The sequence below is a fragment of the Scyliorhinus canicula genome, chromosome 1, assembly GCF_902713615.1.
Source record: "Scyliorhinus canicula chromosome 1, sScyCan1.1, whole genome shotgun sequence".
Classification (NCBI taxonomy): domain Eukaryota; kingdom Metazoa; phylum Chordata; class Chondrichthyes; order Carcharhiniformes; family Scyliorhinidae; genus Scyliorhinus; species Scyliorhinus canicula.
In genome coordinates, this window is record NC_052146.1 from 280,513,373 (window position 1) to 280,540,826 (window position 27,454).

General features: G+C 53.1%; 2 protein-coding genes across 2 annotated transcripts in view; one reads left to right on the forward strand and one right to left on the reverse strand.

Annotated features, from left to right (window-relative positions):
• The window catches only part of LOC119974773 (WD repeat-containing protein 64-like), a 208,166-nt gene that overhangs the window by 175,713 nt on the left and 4,999 nt on the right, over nt 1–27,454 (reverse strand). The window contains exon 3 of the mRNA XM_038813996.1: nt 8,589–8,682. Coding sequence (XP_038669924.1) covers nt 8,589–8,682 — 94 coding nt within the window. The remainder of the gene's footprint in view (nt 1–8,588; nt 8,683–27,454) is intronic.
• On the forward strand, nt 516–937 carry LOC119974782 (small nuclear ribonucleoprotein Sm D3-like). Its single transcript, XM_038814031.1, has one exon. The coding sequence runs from the start codon at nt 542–544 to the stop codon at nt 920–922; it is 381 nt and encodes a 126-aa protein (XP_038669959.1). The 5' UTR covers nt 516–541; the 3' UTR covers nt 923–937.

A 27,454-nucleotide genomic window follows, 5' to 3' on the forward strand; every position in this document is an offset into this window, starting at 1 on the left:
CTGAATGGCCTCCTTCTGCACTGTAAATTCTATGTCTAAATTTGGTGCACTGACTGAGCACAATCAATCACTCCACAATCATCTGTACTCTGCGACGCGAAGGGCAGGATTTTTCGGCCGCGCCCGCTGACGACTGGAAATTCCAGCCCAAAGTCAACTGACCTTTGCATGGTCCCCGACATGTCCGTGGCGATCTTGTGGCCGACGCAGCCGAAAAATCCAGCCCTAAAATTTTATGCCCTTTGCCTTCTTTGCAATGTTATTCCCAAGAAAAGTAAGGTGATGCATTTGGAGAGAGCAAACAGAATCTGAGAATTGCTGTGGCACTCTAGGAGGCCATTTGGCCCATTGTGGCTGCACCAGCTCTCCGGATGAGGCAAGGGAATTTGCAATAATTGGTGGAATAATGAAAAGGATAGCAGCAAGAGAGGAACTTTGGTTTGCATTACCATAGGCCCCTGAAGGTAGCAGGCCAGGTAGATAGGGTGGTTAAAAATGCATGCTGGGTAAGCGCGCGGTGCAGTTGCTCTAAGGTTGAATTATGTCGATCGGAGTCCCCATCAAAGTGCTGCATGGGGCCGAGGGCCATGTCGTAACCTGCGAGACCAACACCGGAGAGGTTTACCGGGGAAAGCTCATCGAGGCCGAGGACAACACGAACTGTCAGATGTCTAACATCACAGTCACCTATCGCGATGGACGTGTGGCTCAGCTGGAGCAGGTCTACATCCATGGCAGCAAGATTTGTTTCCTCATCTTACCAGACATGCTGAAAAATGCCCCCATGTTAAAGAGCATGAAGAATAAAAACCAAGGAACAGGGGCTGGCCGAGGGAAAGCTGCAATCCTCAAAGCTCAAGTGGCTGCCCAAGGACGAGGTCGTGGGAGGAGCCATGGAAGCATCTTCCAGAAGAGGAGGTGAGGCTGTTTCTGCCTTTGCCGTCACCCAGAAGAAGGTCCAGGATTCTTTTATGTATTTGTTATTTTATAATTCTGTGGAATGACGTGAAGTCCCATTTAAGATTTATTGTCAATAAACATTTATTTTCATAACCTGGAAAAAAAAAATGTAAGCTGGATATTTTCCTTCATTAGCCGAGCTGTAGAATATAAGAGCAGGGAGGTTAAACTAAAACCATATGAAACACTAGTTCAGCCACAGTTAGAGGACTGCAGGCAGCTGTTGTCGCCAGGTTACAGGACAGATTTGATCGTACTGGAGACAGCACTAAACATATTAATAGGATGTAGCCCAGAATGGACAATTCTAGTTATGAGGATATATTGGAACTGCTGGAGTGGTTTTCTTGCGACAGAGATCTGGGACACAATGCAACAGAAAAAAAAAAATCTATGTCCGGATTTGGGCACGTCTAACGGGGTATTTCTCAGCAGCTGCAGTGCCAAGAAACACCATGCTATTCAATGGCACTTTGCCATTATTTTTGGCTTTGGGAAGTTTCTCTCCACCGAGCCCACATTTGAGTAATTTCCTGCCGGTTACCCGAGCAGGAAAAGCTCCCGGCAGACCGGGGCGACATTTTGTCTGGCTGCCCTGATCTCTCCCCCCCCCTTTCCACTTTTCAGCTGCCCCCCCCCCCCCCCCCCCCTCCAATCTTGTGCCCACCTGCCTCCTCCATCCCAACCTTGGGGAGGCCTCCTGGAATACCCCTAATGGCTCATTTAAATACGCTGATCTGGGTCACGCCTTGTGAGAGCGAGATCAGGGGCGGGATTCTCCGACCCCACGCAGGGTCGGAGAATCGGCCGGCAGCGGCATTATTCCCGCTCCCGCAGGGTTTTTAAATCTCCCACCGGCCAAAAACCGGCGTTGTGCAAATCCCGCCGGCAGCCTCTGAAAACAGCTGGCGCCGGCGGGATGTCATTATATTTTTAGATTCCCCAAATCTCCGGCCCGGATGGGCCGAAGTCCCGCCGACGTGGCCACGGGTCACGTCGGCGAAAATCACAGTTGCTTTAAAACGGCGTCAACCATTGATGATGGTTGACGCCGTTCAGTGTCGGGGGGTGGGTTGCGGCATGGGGGTGGGGGGGGTGGGTTGCGGCATTGGGGGGGGTGTGTTGCGGCATCGGGGGGGTGAGGTGCGGCATAGGGGGGGTGTGTTGCAGCATCGGGGGGGGTGGGTTGCGGCATCGGGGGGGTGGGTTGCGGCAGCGGGGGGGTGGGTTGCGGCCATCGGGGGGTTGCGGCATCGGGGGGGCATGGGGGGGTGGGTTGCGGCATCGGGGGGGTGGGTTGCGGCCATCGGGGGGTTGCGGCATCGGGGGGGGCATCGGGGGGGTGGGTTGCGGCATCGGGGGGGTGGGTTGCGGATTCGGGGGGGTGGGTTGCGGCCATCGGGGGGTTGCGGCATCGGGGGGGGCATCGGGGGGGTGGGTTGCGGCATCGGGGGGGTGGGTTGCGGCCATCGGGGGGGTGGGTTGCGGCCATCGGGGGGGTGGGTTGCGGCCATCGGGGGGGTGGGTTGCGGCCATCGGGGGGTCGCGGCATCGGGGGGGCATGGGGGGGTGGGTTGCGGCATCGGGGGGGTGGGTTGCGGCCATTGGGGGGTTGCGGCATCGGGGGGGGTGGGTTGCGGCCATTGGGGGGTTGCGGCATCGGGGGGGTGGGTTGCGGCATCGGGGGGGTGGGTTGCGGCATCGGGGGGGTGGGTTGCGGCCATTGGGGGGGGTGGGTTGCGGCCATCGGGGGGTTGCGGCATCGGGGGGGGCATGGGGGGGGTTGCGGCATCGGGGGGGGGCATGGGGGGGGTTGCGGCATCGGGGGGAGGGGGGCTTGGGGGCAGCGGCGTGCAGAGAGGGGGGCTACGGATGCCCTGGGCCAACGCACCATCGCCCCCCCCTCTGTACGCCGCTGCCCCCTACCCCAACCACCCCCCCCTCACCACCCCACCTCCCTCCAACGCCCCTACCCCCCTCCCCACCACCCCTACCCCCCTCCCCACCACCCCTACCCCCCTCCCCACCACCCCTACCCCCCTCCCCACCACCCCTACCCCCCTCCAACGCCACCCCCATCTCTCGCAACGCCGCAACCCCCCCCCCCTCAACGCCGGGTCCCCCCCCCCCCTCAACGCCGGGTCCCCCCCCCCCCCCTCAACGCCGGGTCCCCCCCCCTCAACGCCGGGTCCCCCCCCCTCAACGCCGGGTCCCCCCCCCCTCAACGCCGGTACCCACACCCCGTCCCCCTCCCTCTGAAGGCCGGTACCCACCCCCCCCCTCTCTCCTCCTCCCCCCCTTCGTTCCTCCTCCCCCCTCCCTCCTCCCCCCTTCCTTCCTCCTCCCCCCCTTCCTTCCTCCGTCCCCCCCCCTTCCTTCCTCCCCCCCTTCCTTCCTCCGTCCCCCCCCTTCCTCCGTCCCCCCCCTTCCTTCCTCCCCCCCTTCCTTCCTCCGTCCCCCCCCTTCCTTCCTCCCACCTTCCTTCCTCCGTCCCCCCCCTTCCTTCCTCCCCTCCTTCCTTCCTCCGTCCCCCCCCTTCCTTCCTCCCCCTTCCTTCCTCCGTTAGTGGGGGGGGGGGTGCGGCGTTAGTGGGGGGTGGGGTGTGGGGGGGTGCGGCGTTAGTGGGGGGTGGGGGGTGGGGGGGTGCGGCGTTGGAGGGGGGTAGGGGTGGTGAAGGGGGTAGGGGTGGTGAGGAGAGGGGGTTGGGGTAGGGGCAGCGGCGTGCAGAGGAGGGGGGCGACGGATGCCCGGGGCCAACGCACCGTCGCCCCCCCTCTGCACGCAGCTGCCCCTACCCCAACCCCCTCCCCTCACCACCCCTACCCCCTTCACCACCCCTACCCCCCTCCAACGCCGCACCCCCCCACCCCCACCCCCCACTAACGGAGGAAGGAAGGGGGGAGGAGGAAGGAAGGGGGGGAGGAGGAAGGAGGGGGGGAGAAGGAAGGAGGGGGGGAGGAGGAAGGAGGGGGGGGAGGAAGGAGGGGGGGAGAAGGAAGGAGGGGGGAGGAGGAAGGAGGGGGGGAGGAGGAAGGAGGGGGGAGGAGGAAGGAAGGAGGGGGGGAGGAGGAAGGAAGGGGGGGGGAGGAGAGAGGGGGGGGGTGTGTGTGGGTACCGGCCTTCAGAGGGAGGGGGCCGGGGTGTGGGTACCGGCGTTGAGGGGGGGGGACCCGGCGTTGAGAGGGGGGGCTGCGGCGATGAGGGGGGGGTTGCGGAGTTGAGGGTGGGGGGTTGCGGCGTTGGGGTGGGGGGTTGCGGCGTTGCGAGAGATGGGGGGCGGCGTTGGAGGGGGGTAGGGGTGGTGGGGAGGGAGGTAGGGGTGGTGGGGAGGGAGGTAGGGGTGGTGAGGGGGGGGTGGTTGGGTTAGGGGGCAGCGGCGTTCAGAGGGGGGGGCGACGGTGCGTTGGCCCCGGGCTTCCGTCACCCCCCCTCTCTGCACGGTGCTGCCCCCAAACCCCCCCCCCAAATGCCGGAACCCCCCCCCCAAATGCCGGAACCCCCCCCCCCAAAATGCCGGAACCCCCCCCCCCCCCAAAATGCCGGAACCCCCCCCCCCCAAAATGCCGGAACCCCCCCCCCCCCAAAATGCCGGAACCCCCCCCCCCCCCCCAAATGCTGGGTCTGTCTCTCTCCTCCTTATCCTCCAAAAAACGCCGGGTCTCACCACTTCCGCAGCTGGTGAAACTGACGCGTATCGCGTCAGTCAGCTGCTAGCCCCTCCGGGAACGGAGAATAGCGGCCTAAAAGAAGGCCCCGACGCCGGAGTGATTAACACCGATTTTTCTCGCCGGAAACCCGCGTTACGACGGGCAACGGAGAATCCCGCCCCCAGTTTGCAACATCTCGCGAGACTCTGTTAAATCTTGAGACATTCCGAGCATCGCAAATCATGCGAGAGGTCTTTTGTGAGAGTCAACAGCCTCGTCCCGCCACCCCTGATATTTATAAAATAATCAATTTGCCCAGATAGAGTGGAAGGATCTGTTTGCCTGAGCAGTGATATCAATCACCAGGGGATGTGGATTTAAAGTGATCGCTTGAGGGATTTGAGGGGAGTTGAGGAGAAATGTTTTTAACCAGACGATGGTCGGAGTCTAGAACTCTGTCTGAAAAGTTGGCTGCGGCAAAAATCCTTGTCACATTTGAGAAATGCTTGGCTATGCACCCCACAGGATTACTGACCAATGGTTAGAAAGTGCAATTAAACTGGATTGCTCTTTCATGGCTGGTTCAGAAGCAATGTGCTAAATGGCTTCCTTCCTTCCCATAGAATTATAGAATCCCTACAGTGTAGAAGGAGGGTATTCAGCCCATTGAGTCTGCACTGACCCTTTGAAAGACCACCCCACTTAGGCCCAATCCCCCGCCCTATTCCTGCAAGCCCACTCTATAGGGCAATTTATCATGGCCAATCCGCCTAACCTGCGTATCTTTGGACTGTGGGAGGAAACTGGAGCACCCAGAGGAAACCCACGCAGACATGGGGAGAACGTGGAATCTCACATAGTCACCCAAGATTGGAATTGAACCCGGGTCCCTGGCGCTGTGATGCAGTGGTGCGAACCACTATGCCACCCTGCTGCCCATTTCATTCTTACATTGAATGTGGACGTTGACAGAAAGGCCAGGAATTATTGCCCATCCACAATTGCTCTTGAAAGGGCGGTGGACTGGTGAGCTACTTCGTTGAACTGCTGCAGTTCATCTGGTGCACCCACAGTACTGACAGCTTTGGCAAGGCATTCATGAAGAAAAACGTATATATGTTGTTTGAATAAGCTCACTTAAAGGTGTGCAGACATCTCCTGACATTGCCGGGGGACCCCAGAATTCCAAGAAACAGCAATGAGGTGAAAGATTGGCTAATTGACTAACTCTCTTACTGTTGCCAACAACAGGCAATGAAAGAGAATGAACACTCACAGGCAACTGTTTCAAACTGAAAGTTTTGCATTCCACGGGCGGGATTCTCCGACCCCCCCCCACCAGGCTGGATAATTGCCGGGGGTGGCGTGAATCCGCCCCGCTGCCCCAACGCCGGCTGCCGGATTCTCCGGCGCCGGTTTCTCGGCGGGGGTGGGAATCACGCCACACCGGCAGTTCTCCGTCCCGCGATGGACCAAGTGGCCGCCCGTATTTGGCCGGTCCCGCCAGTGTAGATCACGCCAGATCTTTACCGGCGGGACCTGGCTCTGCGGACGGCTTGCAGAGTCCTCGGGGGTGTGCGGGGGGATCTGGACCCTTGAGGTGCCCCCACAGTGGCCTGGCCCGCGATCAGGGCCCACTGATCCACAGGCGGGCCTGTGCCATGGGGGCATTCTTTCCCTCCGCGCCGGCCAGTGTAACAGTCCGCCATGGACAACGCGGAGAAGAACCCCCCTGCACATGCGCTGGAATAACGCCTGCACACTCTGGTGCTCCCATGCATGCGCCAACTCGCACTGGCTGGCGGAGTCCCTTCGGAGCCGGTTGGCGCCAAGCCAAGCCATTCGGCGCCGGCCTAGCCCCTGAAGATGCGGAGGATTCCGCACCTTCCGGTCGGCCCGATGCCGCAGTGGTTCACGCCACTCCTCGGCACTGGTACGGCCCGCCCCGCTGGTTAGGGGAGAATCCCGCCCCATTGTGCTAAATTCAATCATCTTAAGAAGCAAGGATTTCACAAATAAAGAAAAAAGATTTAACATAGCTTTGAGTCCTGACAACAGCAACAATTCCAAAATAATGCAGACACAGACAGATTAACCAATCTTAAATCTTTAACGTAACACAAGCTTTCCAAAACTTCACTAAAATAGGAGTTAATATATTAGCAATTACATTTTGCAATGGTTCAGCTGCTCTAAGACAATATGCACCTCACCCAAGGCTCCTTAGGCAGCATCTTCCAAACCCAAGACCACTACCATTGAGAAGGACAAGCGTAGCAAATACATGGCAACCCCACCACTTGGAAATGTCCCTCCAAGTCACTCACCATCCTGACTTGGAAATATATTGCCACTCCTACTCCTTCACTGTCACTGGGTCAAAATCCTGGAACTCCCTCCCTGCTACTACTGTGGGTGTACCTACACCAAATGGACTGCAGCGGTTCAAGAAGGCAGCTCACCACCACCTTCTCAAGGATGAATAGGGATGAGAATGTTGACCTAGCCATTTTGTTTTAAATTACACAGACAAAGAAGGTCCCAGTTTTTATCTCTCATCTCTGCTGTGCTGGCTGACTTCAGCTGCTGAACTGAAACATTTGGCAGTGTTTTATAAGCAAAAACAAAAACACTCTCGTAAACCCAAATTCGTAAGGCAAAAAAAAGACCTCTACTGAAAATAACGGGCAAATAACTACTTCAGTGTGGGACTCCGGTGGTGTTGCACTGTCAGATATGCCGTCTCTCATATGCAACTTTCAACCAAGACCTATCTACACTCTTGGATGGAGGTAGAAAATCGTATAACACTATTTCAACAAAGAGGAGAGTTCTTCCCAACGCCTTGACCAATATTTATGCCTCAACCAACATCACCAAAGCAGATTAGTTGGCCATTAATTATCTCATCGTTGTTTGTGGCATATTCTTTTGTATAAATTGGGTGCCACCTTTGCCACTCTGCAACAGTGACAACACTTTAAAAAAAAACTCAATTGGCTTAATTAGTTTGTGACATGATGTGGTTGTGAAAGGTGCTATGTAAATGCAAGTTTTTTCTTTTTGCGCTCAAAGTCCTGGAATTCTACCCTGCCACCCTCTGATCCTCCTTCAACCTTGACCACCAATCAATTGAATTACAATTGAATATGTCCTCATATTCCAGGGTGGCACAGTGGTTAACACTGCTGCCTCACAGCCCAAGGGACTCGGATTCAATTACAACCTTTGTGCAGTTTGCACCTTCTCCCCTCATCTGCGTGTGTTTCCTCTGGGTGCACCACTTTCCTTCCACAGTCCAAAGATGTGCAGGTTCGGTAGATTGGCTAACTTGCCTCATCGTGTCCAAGGATGTGCAGTTTTACTTGGGTTGCGGGGATGGATAGGAGGAGGGAATGGGCCTAGGTAGGGTGCTCTTTCCGAGGGTCAGTGCAGATTCAATGGGCTGAATAGCCTCCTTCTGCACTGTAGGTATTCTATGGATTCAAGTTACTTTTGGCAGATCGCTCATACAAAAGACAATTTCTTTTATTTTTTTTAGACTATTTTGTCACAAGTATGAAGTTACTGTGAAAAGCCCCTAGTCGCCACATTCGGGCACCTCTTCGGGTAAGCCGGTACGGGAATTGAACCCATGCTGCTGGGCTTTACAACATTACAAATCAGCTGTTTAACCCACTGAGCTAAACCGTGATGAAAAAATTACCCGTGATTGTTTGTTTCATGTAAGGTAAGTTATCAAAACATACTACTCAGTTACAAATAAAGTTTTACATATTAACATATTTCAGATCTTCATGTGCAACTCATTGTAAATTAAGCACCATTTCTTGTCCAAACCATGTCTAATTCGGCATAATTTTATAATTTAGAAACGGAAAATTAGGCTGTTACATTTAGCTATTTATCAGCAGTTCAAACCAAAATGAGTATCAACATAATTGAATAACCAATTACATTTTGTAGGAATCATTGCAATACCTTCTCTCAGTTCAACTTGTTGTCGCTTGGAAACCAAAAATACAGGTGGTATGTCAAAGATATTACTGTCATCTGATGGAAAATACCCAAAAAGCTGCATAACAAAAAAATTACATTGTTATTAATGTGCACTTTTTTTTACAAATATTGCTGTAGTTATAATACATGATTTAAATGCCTGATGATAGTTGAGAAGATAAATAATTCTTTATTCTCAAATGAAACATGACAATTCCTTTCAAAACTAATGCATTTCTGTCCTGACATAAAGTTAATTAAAGTTCTCTCCATGTTGCCTAAACCTGTCCTCAATCCATGTTACATATCATAATACTGCATGAAAACTATAAAATTAAAGAATCCAATAGCATGCTCTTCATGCTGACAGAGCTGTCGACAGGCTCACATCATACATAAGAACATAAGAGCATAAGAACTAGGAGCACGAGTAGGCCATCTGGCCCCTCAAGCCTGCTCCACCATTCAATGAGATCATGGCTGATCTTTTGTGGACTCAGCTCCACTTTCCGGCCCGAACACCATAACCCTTAATCCCTTTATTCTTCAAAAAACCATCTATCTTTACCTTAAAAACATTTAATAGAAGGAGCCTCAACTGCTTCACTGGGCAAGGAATCCCATAGATTCACAACCCTTTGGGTGAAGAAGTTCCTCCTAAACTCAGTCCTAAATCTACTTCCCCTTATTTTGAGGCTATGCCCCCTAGTTCTGCTTTCACCCACCAGTGGAAACAACCTGCCCGCATCTATCCTATCTATTCCCTTCATAATTTTATATGTTTCTATAAGATCCCCCCCTCATCCTTCTAAATTCCAACGAGTACAATCCCAGTCTACTCAACCTATCCTCGTAATCCAACCCTTTCAGCTCTGGGATTAACCTAGTGAATCTCCTCTGCACACCCTCCAGTGCTAGTATGTCCTTTCTCAAGTAAGGAGACCAAAACTGAACACAATACTCCAGGTGTGGCCTCACTAACACCTTATACTATTGCAGCAGGACTTCCAGTTGCGGCTATGCGGAGCTAAGCCGCACGTTCGGCAGCTCCAGCTATTTAGGGACTCTTGGGCCGTTTCGAGGGCCCCAAACGGCGCTGTTTCTACGCATCCCGGTGGGGGAAGGTGCCTGGAAGAACCTGCCCCACACTATATGGTGCTCACCCGGAGTGGGAAGAAGAAAAAAGCTGCAGTAACTCCCCCAAAAAAACGGGGGAAGAAAAACAAAATGGCGGCCGGCGCTCCCGCTATTTAAGGACTTTTGGGCCGTTTCGAGGGCTCCAAACGGCGCTGTTTCTACGCATCCCGGTGGGGGAAGGTGCCTGGAAGAACTTGCCCCACACTATATGGTGAAAAAGGCTGCAGTAACTCCCCCAAAAAAACGGGGGAAGAAAAACAAAATGGCGGCCGGCGCAATACCCGAGGACTGGTGGAAGTGGGCGCAGGAGCAACAGGCCTTGCTCCTACGTTGTTTTGCTGAGCTGAAGGCTGAGCTGCTGGACTCCATGAATGCAACTACGACCAAGCTGCTTGGGACCCAGGCGGCCCAGGAGGTGTCTATTCGGGAGTTGCAGCAGCTGGCCGTTGAAAGAGAGGAGGAGGCCGTGGTCCTCGTGGGGAAAGTGGAGTTGCACGAGGCACTTCATAAAAAGTGGCAGGACCGCTTGGAGGAGCTGGACGTTCGCACGAGGCGAAAGAATCTGAGGATCCTGGGCCTGGCGGAGGGGCTGGAGGGGTCGGATCTCCCGGCGTATGTGACCACGATGTTGAGCTCGTTGATGGGAGCGGGGTCCTTCCATTTGCCCCAGGAGCTTGAGGGAGCGCACAGAGTGATGGCCAGGAGACCCAAGGCAAATGAACCCCCGCGGGCGGTGCTGGTGCGGTTCCACCGATTCAGTGACCGGGAGTGTGTGCTGCGCTGGGCCAAGAAAGAGAGGAGCAGTAAATGGGAGAATTCGGTAGTGAGGATCTACCAGGACTGGAGTGCGGAGGTGGCTAAGCGGCGGGCCGGGTTCAACCGGACGAAGGCGGTGCTTCATGCTAAGCAGGTCAGGTTTGGAATGCTGCAGCCTGCGCGCCTGTGGGTGATATACAAGGACCGGCACCATTACTTTGAGTCCCCGGAGGAGGCCTGGGCCTTTGTACAGGCGGAGAAGCTGGACTCGATCTAGGGCCTGGGGACATACTTTGGCCGGCGTTGTTTCCGCTGTGGCTGTTTTGTTCCAACTGTGTCAACTTTTCCAACTTCGACATGTGTGTTATGTATGCTGCTTTTCTGTTTGCTCTGTTTACGGGTGGGTTTGTTTGTTGGGCATGGTTGTGGGTTAAGTGGGGAATGTTGGGGGTTTGTGTTCTATATGTTCTCTTCTGTACGGGGCTGGGGATTGAGGGGAAACTGGATTTTGGGGAACTGCGTCAGAAGGGTGGGGTGTGGCAGTGTGAAAGCGCGGGCTTTCCTCTGGTTTCCCGCGCTGCGGGGCAGGGGGGGTGGAGCTTGCGGTGGGGGCGGGGCCTCTACGGGTTTTCTTTCACGCGCTGCAGCAATGCCAAGGAGGTGTGGCAAGAGGGGGATGACCCCATGCCGGGAGGGGATAGGTTTTGGCGGGAGGGGTCAGCAGAAGTCAGCTAACTCACGGAAGTACCATGGAGGGTGCATCGCAGCTAGGAGGGGTCCTAGCCTGGTGGGGGGGGAGGGGGGGGGATACCGGGTTGCTGCTGGAACGACTAGGAAGGAGCCGATGGGGGCCGGGGGGGAAGAGGAGAGGCGCTATCGCCATGGGGAACGGGTCGAGCGGGGTGTGCTGGCCTGGGGCGAACATCTGCCAAGCTATGGCTAGTCGGCGGGGGAGGGGGGCGGGTTGCCCTCTGATCCGGCTGATTACCTGGAACGTGAGGGGGCTGAACGGGCCGGTTAAGAGAACCAGGGTGTTCTCCCATCTAAGGGGGTTGAAGGCGGACGTGGCTATGCTCCAGGAGACCCACCTGAAGGTGGCAGACCAGGTCCGTCTGAGGAAGGGGTGGGTGGGGCAGGTTTATCATTCAGGATTGGACGCGAACAACCGGGGGGGTGGCGATTCTAGTGGGGAAGAGGGTGGCGTTTGAGGCGGCTGAGGTGATGTCGGACAAGGAGGGCAGATATATCATGGTGAGGGGTAGGCTGCAGGGAGAGAAGGTGGTGCTGGTGAACGTATATGCCCCGAATTGGGATGATGCTGGCTTCATGAGGCGATTGTTGGGCCGCATCCCGGACCTGGAGGCAGGGGGCCTGATCATGGGGGGAGATTTTAACACAGTGCTGGATCCCACACTGGACTGGTCCAGTTCAAGGACGGGTAGGAGACCGGCGGCGGCCAAAGTGCTGAGGGGATACATGGACCAGATGGGAGGGGTGGATCCCTGGAGGTTTGGGAGACCAAGAGCGCGGGAGTATTCCTTTTTCTCTCATGTCCATAGGGTTTATTCCCGGATAGACTTTTTTGTCCTGAGCAGGGGATTGATTCCGAGGGTGCAGGATGCCGAGTACTCGGCCATAGCGATTTCGGACCATGCCCCGCACTGGCCTGGAGATGGGAGAGGCGCGGGACCAGCGCCCGCTCTGGCGCCTGGATGTGGGGATGCTGGCGGAGGAGGAGGTGTGTAAGAGGGTTCGGAGAAGCATTGAGGGGTATCTGGATACCAATGATACGGGGGAGGTCCGGGTGGGGATGGTCTGGGAGGCTCTGAAAGCAGTGATCTGGGGAGAGCTGATCTCCATCCGGGCCCACAGGAAGGAGGGCGAGGAAGGAGAGGAGAGACTGGTGGGAGAGCTCCTGGATGTGGACAGGAGATATGCGGAGGCACCGGATGAAGGGTTGCTGGGAGAATGGCGCAGTTTGAAGGCCAAATTTGACTTGTTGACCACCAGAAAGGCGGAGACACAGTGGAGGAGGGCGCAGGGCGCGGTATATGAGTATGGAGAGAAGGCGAGCAGGATGTTGGCGCATCAGCTCCGTAGGCGAGATGCGGCTAGGGAAATTGGGGGAGTGAAGGATGGGGGTGGAAATGTATTGCAGAAGGGGACAGAAGTAAACGGGGTCTTTAGGGACTTTTACGAGGGATTGTACTGGTCGGAACCTCCGAGGGGGAGAGAGGGGATGGAGAGCTTCATGAACAGGCTATGTTTCCCAAGGGTTCAAGAGAGGCTGGTAGAGGGGCTGGGGGCGCCGATAGAGTTGGAGGAGCTAGTCAGGGGGATCGGGCAAATGCAGTCAGGTAAGGCCCCGGGGCCGGACGGGTTCCCGGCAGAATTTTACAAAAAATATGCGGACCTGGTGGGTCCCCTGCTGGTGCGAACTTTCAATGAGGCGTGGAAAGGGGGGGGCTTTGCCCCCGGCGATGTCGCGGGCACTGATCTCTTTGATCCTAAAACGGGATAAGGACCCCTTGCAGTGCGGATCATATAGGCCTATCTCGCTCCTTAACGTAGACGCTAAGTTGCTGGCGAAGATCCTGGCTACCAGGATAGAGGATTGTGTGCCAAAGGTAATTCATGAAGATCAGACAGGATTTGTCAAGGGGCGGCAGCTCAACACGAATGTGCGGAGACTGCTCAATGTTATCATGATGCTGGCAGTGGAGGGGGAGGCGGAGATAGTGGTGGCGCTGGACGCAGAGAAAGCGTTTGATAGAGTTGAGTGGGGGTACCTGTGGGAGGTGCTGGAGAGGTTTGGATTTGGGGAGGGATTCATCAAATGGGTGAGGCTGCTTTACGCGGCGCCGATGGCGAGTGTAGTCACAAATGGAAGGAGATCGGAGTATTTTAGGCTCTATCGTGGGATCAGGCAGGGGTGTCCCCTGTCCCCCCTGCTCTTTGCACTGGCGATTGAACCGCTGGCCATGGCGTTGAGGGAGTCAGGGAAATGGAGGGGTCTGGTGCGGGGTGGGGAGGAGCACCGGGTATCGCTGTATGCGGACGACCTGCTGTTATATGTGGCGGACCCAGAGGGGGGAATGCCGGGGGTGATGGAGCTGTTAGCGGAATTTGGGGGCTTCTCGGGCTATAAGCTAAACTTAGGAAAGAGTGAGGTATTTGTAGTGCACCCGGGAGATCAGGAGGAGGGAATTGGGAGGCTCCCCTTCAGGAGGGCGGTGAAGAGTTTCAGGTACCTGGGGGTGCAGGTGGCCAGGAGTTGGGGGGCTCTTCATAAGCTTAACTTCACCAGACTAGTGGAACAGATGGAGGAGGAATTTAAAAGGTGGGACATGGTGCCGCTATCGCTGGCGGGCAGAGTGCAATCCATCAAAATGACGGTTCTCCCGAGGTTCTTATTCCTCTTCCAGTGTTTGCCCATCTTTATCCCAAGTGCCTTTTTTAAAAGGGTGACCAGCAGCATCATAGGATTTATTTGGGCACATGGCACCCCGAGGGTGAAGAGGGTCTTCTTGGAGCGGAATAGAGATGGGGGGGGGCTGGCGTTGCCCAACCTCTCGGGGTACTACTGGGCGGCCAACGTGTCGATAGTGCGTAAGTGGGTGATGGAAGGGGAGGGGGCAGCATGGAAATGGATGGAGAGAGCGTCCTGTGGGGATACAAGCCTGGGGGCCCTGGTAACGGCGCCGTGGCCGCTCCCTCCCACGAGGTATACCACGAGTCCGGTGGTGGCGGCTACCCTCAAGATTTGGGGGCAGTGGAGGCGACATAGGGGAGAAGTGGGGGGCTCGATGGAGGCTCCGTTAAGGGGGAACTATAGGTTCGTCCCGGGGAACATGGATGGGGGATTTCAGGGATGGTATAGAGCGGGCATGAGACAGCTGAGGGACCTGTTTATCGACGGAAGGTTTGCGAGCCTGGGGGAGTTGGAGGAGAAATTTGGGCTCCCACCGGGAAACATGTTTAGCTATCTGCAGGTAAAGGCATTTGCTAGACGGCAGGTGGAGGGATTCCCTGCGCTCCCCGCGAGGTGGTGAGTGACAGGGTGCTCTCTGGGGTCTGGGTCGGGGAGGGGAAATATCCGATATCTACAAGCTTATGCAGGAGGTGGAAGAGGCGTCAGTAGAGGAGCTGAAAACGAAGTGGGAGGGGGAACTGGGGGAACAGATCGAAGACGGGACATGGGCTGATGCCCTGGAGAGGGTAAATTCTTCCTCCTCGTGTGCGCGGCTTAGCCTTATTCAATTCAAGGTGCTGCATAGGGCCCACATGACTGGGACGAGGATGAGTAGGTTCTTTGGGGGTGAAGACAGGTGTGTCAGGTGCTCGGGGAGTCAAGCGAACCATGCCCATATGTTCTGGGCATGCCCGGCATTGGAGGAGTTCTGGAAGGGGGTGGCGAGGACGGTGTCAAGGGTGGTGGGATCCAGGGTCAAGCCAGGATGGGGACTCGCGATCTTTGGGGTTGGGGTAGAGCCGGGAGTGCAGGAGGCGATAGAGGCCGGTGTGCTGGCCTTTGCGTCCCTAGTAGCCCGGCGAAGGATTTTGCTACAGTGGAAGGACGCGAGGCCCCCAAGCGTGGAGACCTGGATCAATGACATGGCGGGCTTCATTAAGCTTGAGAAGGTCAAATTCGCCCTGAGAGGATCGGTGCAAGGGTTCTTTAAATGGTGGCAACCTTTCCTTGGCTTTCTGGCTCAACGATAGGGTATTGGGACAGTAGCAGCAGCAACCCGGGGGGGGGGGGGGGGGGGGGGGAACGGACGTGATTATGTTTGCTTATTTTATTTAAATTTGATTTATTTAATTTAAATTTATGGTTAAGTTCTCTTGTTGGGGGGGGGGGAGGTGGGGGGAGTGTGATACATGTGATGTTACGGTTTGGGGGGAATTGTGGGTGTTATGGGACTGTTAGTTGCATATTACTGCTTGTTGCTATACTTGTTGTTATATTTTTATATTTTCTGTAAAAAATTCCAATAAAAATTATTTTTAAAAAAAAATACTATTGCAGCATAACCTCCCTAGTCTTAAACTCCATCCCTCTAGCAATGAAGGACAAAATTCCATTTGCCTTCTTAATCACCTGTTGCACGTGTAAACCAACGTTCTGTGACTCATGCACTAGCACACCCAGGTCTCTCTGCACAGCAGCATGCTTTAATATTTTATTGTTTAAATAATAATCCCGTTTGCTGTTATTCCTACCAAAATGGATAACCTCACATTTGTCAACCTGTGACTTTCCAAGCTCATTTCAAAGAGATGTCATTTGCACTTGACAAGCTCACCTTGCTACAGGAGTCAGTAGGTCTGCCCAGATAATGGCTTTCCAACACCAGTTCCCTCAACATGGATGGTAACTCTTTCAACAACTAATGACTGGGATGTTATGAGTCCTGAAATGAAAGCCAGTTCCAGATACTGGATAAACATCCCGATTGAAGTCATTGTGGAAAAAGAAGTCAGATGACCCAAGTGACCATATCGAAATCTCTATAGGTCTTTGAGAACTGAGAAGCACTCAGACTGTTGTTTCACCATCAACTGGACAGGACTGCAGAAACATGCTGAACAAGCAATCGGCTACCATCTCTCAATAACACAATGCCTGCGTGATTTTAAAAGTTTCTGATCAATACATGCCAAGGGATCTAAGCACAGAAAGCCCATTGTGCTGCAGCATCATTCATTTCAAGGATTTACGTATTGGTTTTTTTTACACCCTCCCCATCACCAACCCCCCACCCCTTCTGCGATGAACAGTTCCTCAAACACGGTCACAAACATCCCCCACCTTTTCTCAAACTGCCCTACTGAGCCCCTTAACTCATACTTTACCTTCGCTAACCACATAAAGTCATACAGGTCACCCAACCATGCTGCTATCCCCAGTGGTGAAACTGACCGCCACTCCAACAAAATTTGTCGCCGTGCAATCAGAGAGGCAAAGGCTATCACATCGGCCTTCCTCCTCTCCATGAGCTCCGGCTTATCTGAAACCGCAAATATCGCCACCAACGGGTCCGGTTCCACTCCCTCCTCCACTATCCTGGCTAAGACCGCAAACACTCCCGCCCAGAATCTTCCCAATGTTTCACAACCCCAAAACATGTGCGCATGATTCACTGGCCCCCGCCCACACTTCTCACACTCATCTGCTACCCCCTGAAAGAACCCACTCATTCTCGCCCGAGTCATATGCACCCTGTGAACCACCTTAAACTGTATCAGGCTCATCCTTGCACAAGAGGAGGTCCCGTTTACCCTTCGCAGTGCCTCACTCCATACTCCCCAGTTGATCTACATTCCCAACTCCTCTTCCCATTTCTCCTTAATCTTCACCACCCGCTCACCTCCCTGCTCCCCCAGCCACTTATATATATCCCCAATTCTTCCCTCCCCTTCCACATCCGGAAGCAGCAGTAGGTCCTGCAGGGTGTATCGAGGGAACCCCTTCCAGACGTTTTGTGCAAAGTCCCTAACCTGTAGATACCAACTCACTCCCCCTCGGCAGCTCTACCCTCTCCCTTAGCTCCTCCAGACTGGCGAACCATTCCTCCAAATACAAATCCCTCACCTTGACCAGCCCCACTTCCCTCCACCTCCTGTATACACTTTCCATCCCCCCTCCCCCCCCGGCTCAAACCCATGATTCTCGCACAGAGGCGTTAGCACCGACATCCCTTCCACCCTAAAATGCCTCCTCAGCTGATTCCATATCTTCACCGTGGACTGCACCACTGGGCTCTCTGAATGGGCCATTGGCAATGTTGCCGTCACCATAGCCCTCAAACTAGACCCCTTACAAGATTCCTCCTCCATCCTAAACCCAGTCTACCCCTTCTCCTTCCCACCACTGCCGCACCTTGTCCACATTCGCCGCCCAATAATAATGAAGCAAGTTTGGTAACGCTGCCTCTGCCTCTGTAACAGGGTGTTCCCCACCCTCGGCACCTTCCCCGCCCATACAAAGTCAGAGATGATTGTGTCCACTTTCCGAAAAAAGGCCTTTGGTATAAAGATCAGGAAAGCCTGACAGATAAACAAGAACCATGGCAGAATATTCATTTTCACCACTTGGACCCTCCCTGCCAATGTTAAGTGCGGTGTATCCCACCTCTTAAGATCCTCCCTGGCCTCCTCCACCAGCTTCGTTAAGTTCCACTTATGGAGCCCTGTCCATTCCCTCACTACCTGAATCCCCCAGTACCTAAACCTATCCCTCGCTACCGTAAATGGCAAGCCCCCTAAATTAGCCCGCTGTGCCAGCTCATTCACCGGGAATACCTTGCTTTTCCCTACATTCAGCTTGTATCCCAAGAACCCTCCAAACCTCCCCAACAGGCCCATAATCCTTCCCATACTCTCCAACGGATCTGAAACGTACAGCAAGAGGTCATCGGCATAGAGCTACACCCGATGCGCCCTCTGTCCCCTCATTGTCCCCTGCCACTCTGCCGATCCCCTGAGAGCCATCGCCAATGGCTCTATGGCCAGCACAAACAGCAGCGGCGACAGTGGGCACCCCTGCCTCGTACCCCTGTGTAAGTCAAAGCTTCGTGGGCTCATTTCATTTGTCCTCACCCTCGCTCTTGGTGCCACATACAGCAACCGCACCTATGCCACAAATCTCGCCCCAAACCCAAACATTCCAAAACTTCGAACAAGTACCGCCACTCCACCCGATCAAATGCTTTCTCCGCGTCCATGGACATCACCACCTCCGGTACCAGAGCTCTCGACGGATTCATCACCACATTCAACAGCCGTCTTATATTACTCGCGAGCTGCAATCCCTTCGCGAAGCCTGTTTGATCTTCTGCAACCACCCCGCCCCTCCATCCGCCCCGTCAACAACTTAGCCAATACTTTCACATCCGTATTCAATAGTGATATGAGTCTATATGACCCACATTCCACTGGATCCTTCCCTATTTTTGGGATTAGTGTGATTACTGCCTGCTTCCTCATCTCCGGCAACACCCCTTCACCAGTGCTTCATTAAACGCCAACAGATGTGGTGCCAGGTCCGCCGCAAATTCCACATAAAATTCTGCCGGTTACCCATCCGGCCCAGGGGCCTTCCCCGACTTTATACCCCTAATACTATCCAGCACCTCGCTCAGCCCCAGGGGCTCCTCCAATGCCTGCCTCTTTGCTTCCTCCACCTGGAGAAACTCCAGTTCGTCCAGGAACCATCCCATGTCCCCCTCCTCTCCTCCTGGGTCTGCCTCATAAAGTCCCTGGCAGTACTTCCTAAATGCCTCATTTATCTTCCCTGGCTCTGACACCACATCCCCAGCCCTAGTCCGGATCTTCAATACTTCCCTGGACGCAGCCTGCCTCCGCAGCTGGTGCGCCAGCATGCGGCTCGCCTTCTCCCCATACTCATATTGCACCCATCTTGCCCTACACAGTTGCCCTACCACCCTCCCCGTTGTCAGCCTGTCACATTTCCCCTGCAACTTTTTCTGCCTCGCCAATCCCTCCACGGTGGGCACCCTCGAATATTCCCTGTCCACCTCCACTATCTCGCTCACAAGACGGTCATGTTCCGCCCTCCTTTCCTTATTCACAAGAACCGTAAATGAGATAATTTCTCACCGGACCACTGCCTTCAGTGCTTCCCAAAACATGCCCGCCGACACCTCCCCATTCTGATTGAACTCCACATAATCCCTAATCGCCAACCGCACCTCATCACAAAAACCTCCATCCGCCAACAACCCCGAGTCAAACCTCCACCCCGGCCTCTGTTCTCGTCCCGTACTGAACCGAATATCCAGCCAGTGGGGTGCATGGTCCGAGATAACTATCCCCGCATACTCTGCCTCCTCCACCCCAACCAAAATCTCCCGACTCACTACAAAGTAATCAATCCTCGAATACACTTTATAGACGTGTGAAAAGGAATAGTACCTTCCCACTGGGTTCTGAAAGTGCCATGGATCCACCGTACCCATCCTCTCCATAAACCCCCCCAGCTCCCTTGCCATTCATACCCTACCCATCGACCTGGGCTCGATCTATCCACCCTCGGCTCCAGGACCCAGTTAAAATCTCCTCCCATGATCAACTGGAACATGGCCAAATCCGGGATTGCTGCCAGCAACCCCCTCATAAAACCCATATCATCCCAATTTGGGGCATACACGTTTACCAACACTACAGGTGCCCCTTCCAATACCCCACTCACAGTCACATATCTCCCACCTGGATCCCTCACCTCCTTCACATTCATGATCCCATTTTTTTGCTCATTAAAATCGCCACACCCCTCGATTTCAAATCAAACCCCGAGTGAAAAACCTGCCTGACCCACCCCTTCCTTAACCTAACCTGGTCCTTCACACGGAGGTGAACCCCCGCTTTCAAGCTCCTGAGGTGCGCGAACACCCGCGACCTTTTAACCGGCCCATTCAGCCCACGGACGTTCCACGTTACCAACCTTACCGGAGGCTTGCGCCTCCAATCCCTCTACCGTCCGTCATCTTCCCCGCTTATCTCCTGCCCCTTTAATTCCACTCTGTACCTAACCCATCACATATGGCCCCTTTCTTCGCTCTTGACCATGTCATCTCTCACCCCCTGCCACGTCGCAGAAACCACCCCCCCACACCGGCTTTTCCCCTTCGCCTTCTTCCCCCCAACTACCCCTTCCCCCCTCCCCCTGGCCACCCCTCTTGGCCTTCTCCCCCACCACCTCACTTCCGTTCACCAGCCTAGTGTGGCTGCCGCTGCCCAAAGGCACATCCTAATGACCTCCCCCTCCATCTACCCCCCCCCCCCCCCTCCTCCCAGTCGCAGCTACGCTTCAGCCTGGCCCACCGTTGAATTTACTCTTTCTCCACAAATTTATGGAGTCTCACGATCACCGCCCGCGGCGGCTTCCCAGCTCTAGGCTTTTGCCACAGAGACCAATGCGCTCGGTCCACTTCAGGTGCCTTATCTCGCACCCTTTCTGCCACCAGTCTCGCCAGCATCCTCGGGACGTACCTCGTGGCACTCACACCTTCCACTCCTTCAGGCAGGCCCACTATTCACAGGTTCTGTCTTCTCGAGGTATTCTTTTGCTCCTCAACTTTTGCCCTCAGCGTTTTACAGAGGTCTCCTAGGAGCCCCACCTCTGCCTCCAGAGCCACCACACGATCGCTGTGGTCTGAGATCACGCCTTCAATCTCCCGAATCTGTGACCCCTGCATCTCCAAACACCTCTCCATCCGCTCCAAAGTACTCTTCAGGGGTGCCACAGCTTCTGCAATGGCCATTGCAGGATTCTCATGCATTTCTTTCCTCTGTTTATGGAATTCCTCCTTGATAAATTCATCAGTTCCTGTATCTGGGGCCTTACAGCTTGACCCCCCCCCCCCCCCCCCCTCCCGCATGCTAGAAGAGACTGTCTGTGAAGCACAAGACTGTTTCAACTTTCCAGCCAAACCTCTCACTGTTTTCTGCCGGGTCCGGTGATCAGAAGACAAACCATTCCAGGGGTAAACTACTCCTCTAACATTCACCTACGCCTTTTCATCAAAATTCCACCTGGATCTAGAACCCTTTTCTGTGATTTTGAACAAGATCAACCCTTTATGTGACCAATCACTCCATGGTCACAAGAAGAATTCCGGATTTAAGTTCAAGCGGAAATTCGTCAGAACAACTCTGCTTTAAAGGAAACACCCTCTGGTCTTTGACACTTAGACTCTGGAAAATATGTGAACTAATATTAATTTCTGTAAAATTATTTTGTTTCTATCCCCCCCACACACATTTACTGTGTGTGGCTGTGTGTACTAACAGCATCGGAACACTGTTGAACAATCAAAGGTTCAGTGTTCACCTTGGACAGGCAAAACATACAAAGAAAAGATACACCAATGGACTCCCGAAGGCTCAGTACTGGGACTAGCCCTATTCAGCTTGTACACAAATTATCTCCCAAAAGCTACCTCCAAAAGTTCAAAAATGCCGACAACATTTTTCTTGCAACTCAAACCTGGACCAGACCCTAAACGAAGAATTGTCAAAACTTGAACCATATTGCAAAACATGGTGACTCAAGCCAAGCCCTGGAAAACAGTATCCGGCTTATTCCATCTTTACAATGCAAAAGCCAATAAAGAGCTGAACATCCAAATGAATGGCTACAAGTTAAAGCACCACCCAATTCCAACATACCTCGGAGTGACCTTAGAGAGGGCACTGACCTTCTGGGAACATCTAAAACTAACTGCAGCCAAGGTCATGTCCAGAAACAACTTGATTGCCAAACTAGCAGTCTCAACATGGAGGGTGCTGTTCCCAACACCCTCTGAACCTCAGCACTCCTGCTATCATCCTCAAAATACCATGCCCCTGTTTAGTCAAGATCATCTCACACACACACACACATACACAGTTGACACCTAGTTGAATGTTACCATGCGTGTCATTACAGAAACACGTTGCTCAAAACCAGTCCCTGGGCTCCCTGTCCTATGAAACATTACTCCTGCATAAATCCGCCGTATAGTATGTGGAAAGATTCAAAATCCAGTGAAAGACATCCCCGACATTTTCTGATGATTTTAAGAAGCAACAATAAAGTAAACTAAAGAAAAGGCACATTAAATCAGCCAATGGCTATACACAGTATCACTAATTTAAACAGATCCAAAACAATGTTAACCTAACTATCTTCAGAGGTAACTTTCCCCAAATTGTTCCACAACACCCTATACATTTTAGAATCTCTAAAAATCCAGCAATTGTTATCACCCAAGGCTGTTTCATCTTTTCGGGGTCGCTTCTGTGGTAAAACCAGCAGCTAACTTTTCAAGACAGGGTTTCTTCACAGACACTTCTTGCTGGGAGGTACACAACTCTCTGCATAGTTTTAATCATCTCCTTAAATACTGTTTTCCTTTCGTCTTACCTAATATAACCTAATTTCTTTAGAACTCAGATATATTAGCTTAATTTCTTATTCAGTTAAAGTGCAAAAACAAAGTATACTCTTTATGAACCTTTCTTCATACCTTTCTTTCACATCTTATTTATCTTCCTTTAAACCCTTAACAACGTATTCAAATCCAATCATGTTCTGTCCCCCAGTGCTACTAATTTGCCCAAGCTAAACATCTGCCATTGAATTCTCCGTTCAGAAGACAAGGTTCTCTCACTTCTGTTTCACACTGGCGTGGGGAATGATGCCCAGAAGAGAGTCAGTGTCCCTTGCCATGCAAGGATTCTGTCGCAAATCCGCTATCGGGCTACTATTATGAGTGTGTGGCCCTATAGCAAGATCCAGCGGCTGCGCCCCCCCCCCCTCCCCCACTCACTATAATGCAAATCTTGCACACACACACCTCTGCGACAGATACAGGCACCCTCTCTCCTCCCCCAGCATGAGAGTGAGCCGACCACCCCCATCAGAAACCCCATTGAAACCCCCACTTGAGATTCTCATCAGAGACCCCCCCCCCCCCGCCCATAACAGGGAACCTCCAGAGCAAAGAATCCCCAATAACAGGGAACCCCCCCCCCCCCAAACAGGGAACCCCCCCAAAGCAGAAAACCCCCTTATAACAGGAAACTCCCCATAACAGGAACCCACCCCACCATCTCAGAGAACCCCCTATAATCCCCATAACAGAGACCCCTTCCCTCCCTGTAAACAAGTCACCCCTGCCTTGAAGCTAAAGAGCAGTCAAGGCAGAAAAAGTGAAAAACTAAATTGCTTTTCTACTCACCTATGCTTTACACCTGCTGCCTCAGACAGATGTCTGAAAGCAGCACCTGTAACTTAATAGAAAGCCAAAAACGCATCACAAGGCTTTAATCCCCTCAGATCTTTTGATCTGCAAAGCTTCTTTTCACTTCAAAGATAAATAGCTTTTAGTGAAGGTAAAATCTCAGGTGACGATAGTCTGCTTTCCCCTTTGAGGCAGGAAGCTGACTGGTGATGATTTATGCTGAGGATCAACACACCTCAGCCGAGGGGCAAAATTGAGAAGGCGGGCTTTCATGAATAACCTTGGCCGCTGTGGAAATTGTACCTGCGCTGCTGGCCTGGCACTGCATCACGAACCAGCTGTCCAGCCAAGTGAGCTAAACCGGCTTTTAATAGCCTGCAATTGACAACTTCCAGCCACCCCTCAAAAAGCCTGCCTGCCATTTACAAGGTGACATATTAGAAGTGTGTGAAGCTGTATTCATCCACTTTGTTTAGATAAGCACAGCTTCAACAACACTCAAGAAGCTCAACACTGCCCAGGACAAAGGATGATATTTTCTGGGCATTGAAGATGACTGCAGACAGTGAAAATCACACCTCCACGCTTCCAACACATGGGCCGGGATACTCCCCTACCCGGCGGGGCGGGGGGTCCCGGCGTAGCGGAGTGGCGCCAACCACTCCGGCGTCGGGCCTCCCCAAAGGTTCGGAATTCTCCGCACCTTTAAGGGCTAGGCCCGCGCCGGAGTGGTTGGCGCCACGCCGACTGGCGCCAAAACCAGCGCCAACGGCCTTTGACGCCCGCCGGCCGGCATCGGGGCTGGCCGAAAGGCCTTCGCCGGTTCGCGCATGCGCCGGTGCGTCAGCGGCCGCTGACATGGTGGAGAGCAGCGGAAGAAAAAGAGTGCCCCCACGGCACTGGCCCACCCGCCAATCGGTGGGCCCCGATCACGGGCCAGGCCACCGTGGGGGCACCCCCCGGGGTCCGATCACCCCACGCCCCCCCCCCCCCCCCCAGGACCCCGGGGCCCGCTCGGGCCGCCAATCCCGCTGCCACCAGAGGTGGTTGGAACCACGACGGCGGGATTGGCCTCTCAGTGGCGGAACTTCGGCCCATCGCGGGCTGGAGAATCGCCGCGGGGGCACGCTGATCGGCGCCGCGCGGTTCCCACCCCCGCCAATTCCCGGATGGCGGAGAATTCCGGCCACGGCGGGGGCGGGATTTATGACGGCACCGGGCGATTCTCCGACCCTGCGGGGGGGTCGGAGAATTTTGCCCATGATACCTATTCCACAGTCTGGATGTGTGGGATGTTGATGGAGAAGATAGCCCCCACCATTAAAACCCTGGAGATTATCATTAATCAGAAGCTTAACTAGATGAGCCATATAGATGTGATGCCTATAAGAGCAGGTCAGAGGCTGGAAGTAATTTACTGCAAACCCCCCCCCCCCCCCCCCAACACACACACACACAAAAAGGCCTGCCTGCCTTTTGCCATTTACAAGGCACACATTAGAAGAAGTATGTGGAGCTGTAGTAATCCATTTATCGAGATGAACACAACTCCAACAAATCTCAAGAAGCTTAACACCACCCAGGACAAAGCAGCTCCCTTGATTAGCACCTCATTTATCCACCGACTGAAACATTCACTCCCTCCACCACCAAACCCCAGTAACAGCAGTATGCCACATATACAAGATGTACTGCAGAAACTTGCCAAACCTCCTTTGACAGTGCTTTCCAAACCAGATGTCCTTAACACCTAGAAGGACAAAGGCGGCAGATACCAAAACCACAATCTGCCTCTATGACAAACACTGCACTGACTTGGAAATATATCACTGTACCTTCACACAGCACTGTGGGGGATCTACAGCAGAAGATAAAGGTTCAAGAAGGTGACTAACCACCAGCTTCTCTATGGAAATTAAGGATGGGAAACAGATTTTGGCCTTGCCAGCACAGCTTGTGTCCCATGAAAGAATAAATAATAGGTCATGTCACTGAACTAGTAATCCGGAGAGCCATCTAATGCTCCACGGACATGGGTCCAAATCACACCATGGTAGTTGATGCACTTTGAACTCAGTTAATAAATCTGGAATATAAAGCTAGTCTCAGTAGTGTGTCATGAAACTATCAATTGTGGTAAAGACTCATCTGATTCACTAATATCCTTTAGGAAGAAAAGGTTCCATCTTTGATGTACCATCGATTGCACGCGAGGCGAGTGATTTACCAATGTCAGGCTTTAATTAACTAGAACACAGCCTGGCGATCGTCTACAGTGGAAAGGGACGATCGTCAGGCTTCTGAGCATTTATACCTCGTTGATAGAGGCGTGGTTAACTCAGCCTCTCGGCCAATCGGTCGAGAGGCACATGACCGACCAGGGCCAATGGTTAGCCGACGTTCTGGCCCAATGGCAGACGAGTATGCAGATCATATCATCACAATCTTTATCTGTTCTGGTCTACATCCGGCTCCAGGCCCACAGAAATATGGTTGGCTCTTAACTTCCCTCTGAAATGCCCAACAAGCCATTCAGTTCAAAGGCAATTAGAGATGGGCAACAAATGCTGGCCTTGCCAGAGGTACCTGCACTCCAATAAAATAAAAAGGAGCTCTCATGATTTTGAACACCTCCATCAAATCTACTCTCAACCTTCTCTTCTCCAAGGAGAACAATCTTATCTGCTCCCTAATGCCTTCACATCTTTCCTAAAGTGTGATGCCCAGACCGGGCGTAATACCTCAGTGGACACTGAACCAGCATTTTATCCAAGTTGAACATAACTTCCTTGCTTTTATACTCTTATGAATCGATTGACAAAGATGTGGTGTGCATTATTTACCACTTTCTCAACCTATCTTGCCAACTTCGCACAGGCCAAAGTCACTCTGCTGCTTTTATTTTATGTTGTCTCTCTTCATTCTTCCGACCAAACTGTAGCTCTGGGAAATGAAACTGAAATTAGATTTCCTAGCTGTGAGGTCCTTTCCGGGAAGTGACCTTTTGACTTGACATTGTTACAAAGATGAGAGCTGAGAAATGGAGATGACAGCTGGGCAATCAAAATGGAAAGTAGAAGCTAATGGTTGGCAGTGGGAGGGAGTGGGGGGTGGGGGGGGAAGAGGCAGGGTGTGCAGAACACAGGCACACAGAACTCTTGGTGATCAGGAGAAGAAGCAAATCCCAGTAACACATAGGTCAGTTTTCTGTTTGGCAGCAAGAAGAAAGCTAGAGTTCTGTGCAAGGTAATTAAAGGGGCTGAAACCAAAAAGCAGTGTGAATAGCTGAGACATGTTGAAGAGCTTCCTGTTCATTCCAGCGGTGACCAGGCCCTGAACAAGGGTGTTGCTGGATTGTCGGATGAAAAGGAGTCTGGAAAGCTATACCAACGGGACTGTCGTGATCAAAGGGAAACTGGGTTCACAGAAGTATACCTTCTTGCGGTTAATGTATCTGCAGACGTTAAAGGACTAACGCTGCTGGTAAAAGTGACTCCAGGGTCAAATCCTGCAAAACCAATGCGAGATCTTGCCTACAGGAGCAAGAGTTTTAAAGGCACGTTATGTGAAATCTGTTGTGAGACTGACACTGAGACATTTGTGAGAATCATCTTTGTTGCATTGACTAATTAAAGTGAACTTCAATTTTCCTATATTTCTGTCTGTCAATGCATGCATAATTTAACTTTCACTGGCATTTTCACATATATACACAAGATATCAGAAGAACAAAACAACTCAATAAACAACCACAAGCCCCTCTGACACCAACCCCACGCCATACCCTGCCTTCCCCATTTTAACCCCCTTACCCCCCTCCCCCATTTCATCCTTTGACAGCACCTTGTCCTGCAACCCCAGGGGCGGCAGCCCTGGAAAGAACAATACCTCCTTCCTCACAAAGTCCCAAACCTACAGGTACCTAAAGACATGGCCCATGGGCCACTCATACATTTCCTCCAAGTCCTCCAGCCCCGCAAACTTGCCCCTATAAACAAGTTCCCAAAACGCTCAAACCCCGCCTGCTGCCAACTGCTAAACCTTGCATTCAGCCTCGCTGTTGATGGTGGTGGGGGGGGGGGGGGGGGGGGGGGGAGTTGCTTGTTAAACGTTGGGCTGATTTGGAATAGGTGGTTTCACGGATTGGCCAGATGTAGAAAATGTTGCAATAATTACAAGATCTCAGTTTGATGGTAGATTTTTAGT

Bases quoted from the DNA above. Each gene is read 5' to 3' on its own strand.
- LOC119974782 (XM_038814031.1), top strand. From the start codon at position 542: ATGTCGATCGGAGTCCCCATCAAAGTGCTGCATGGGGCCGAGGGCCAT.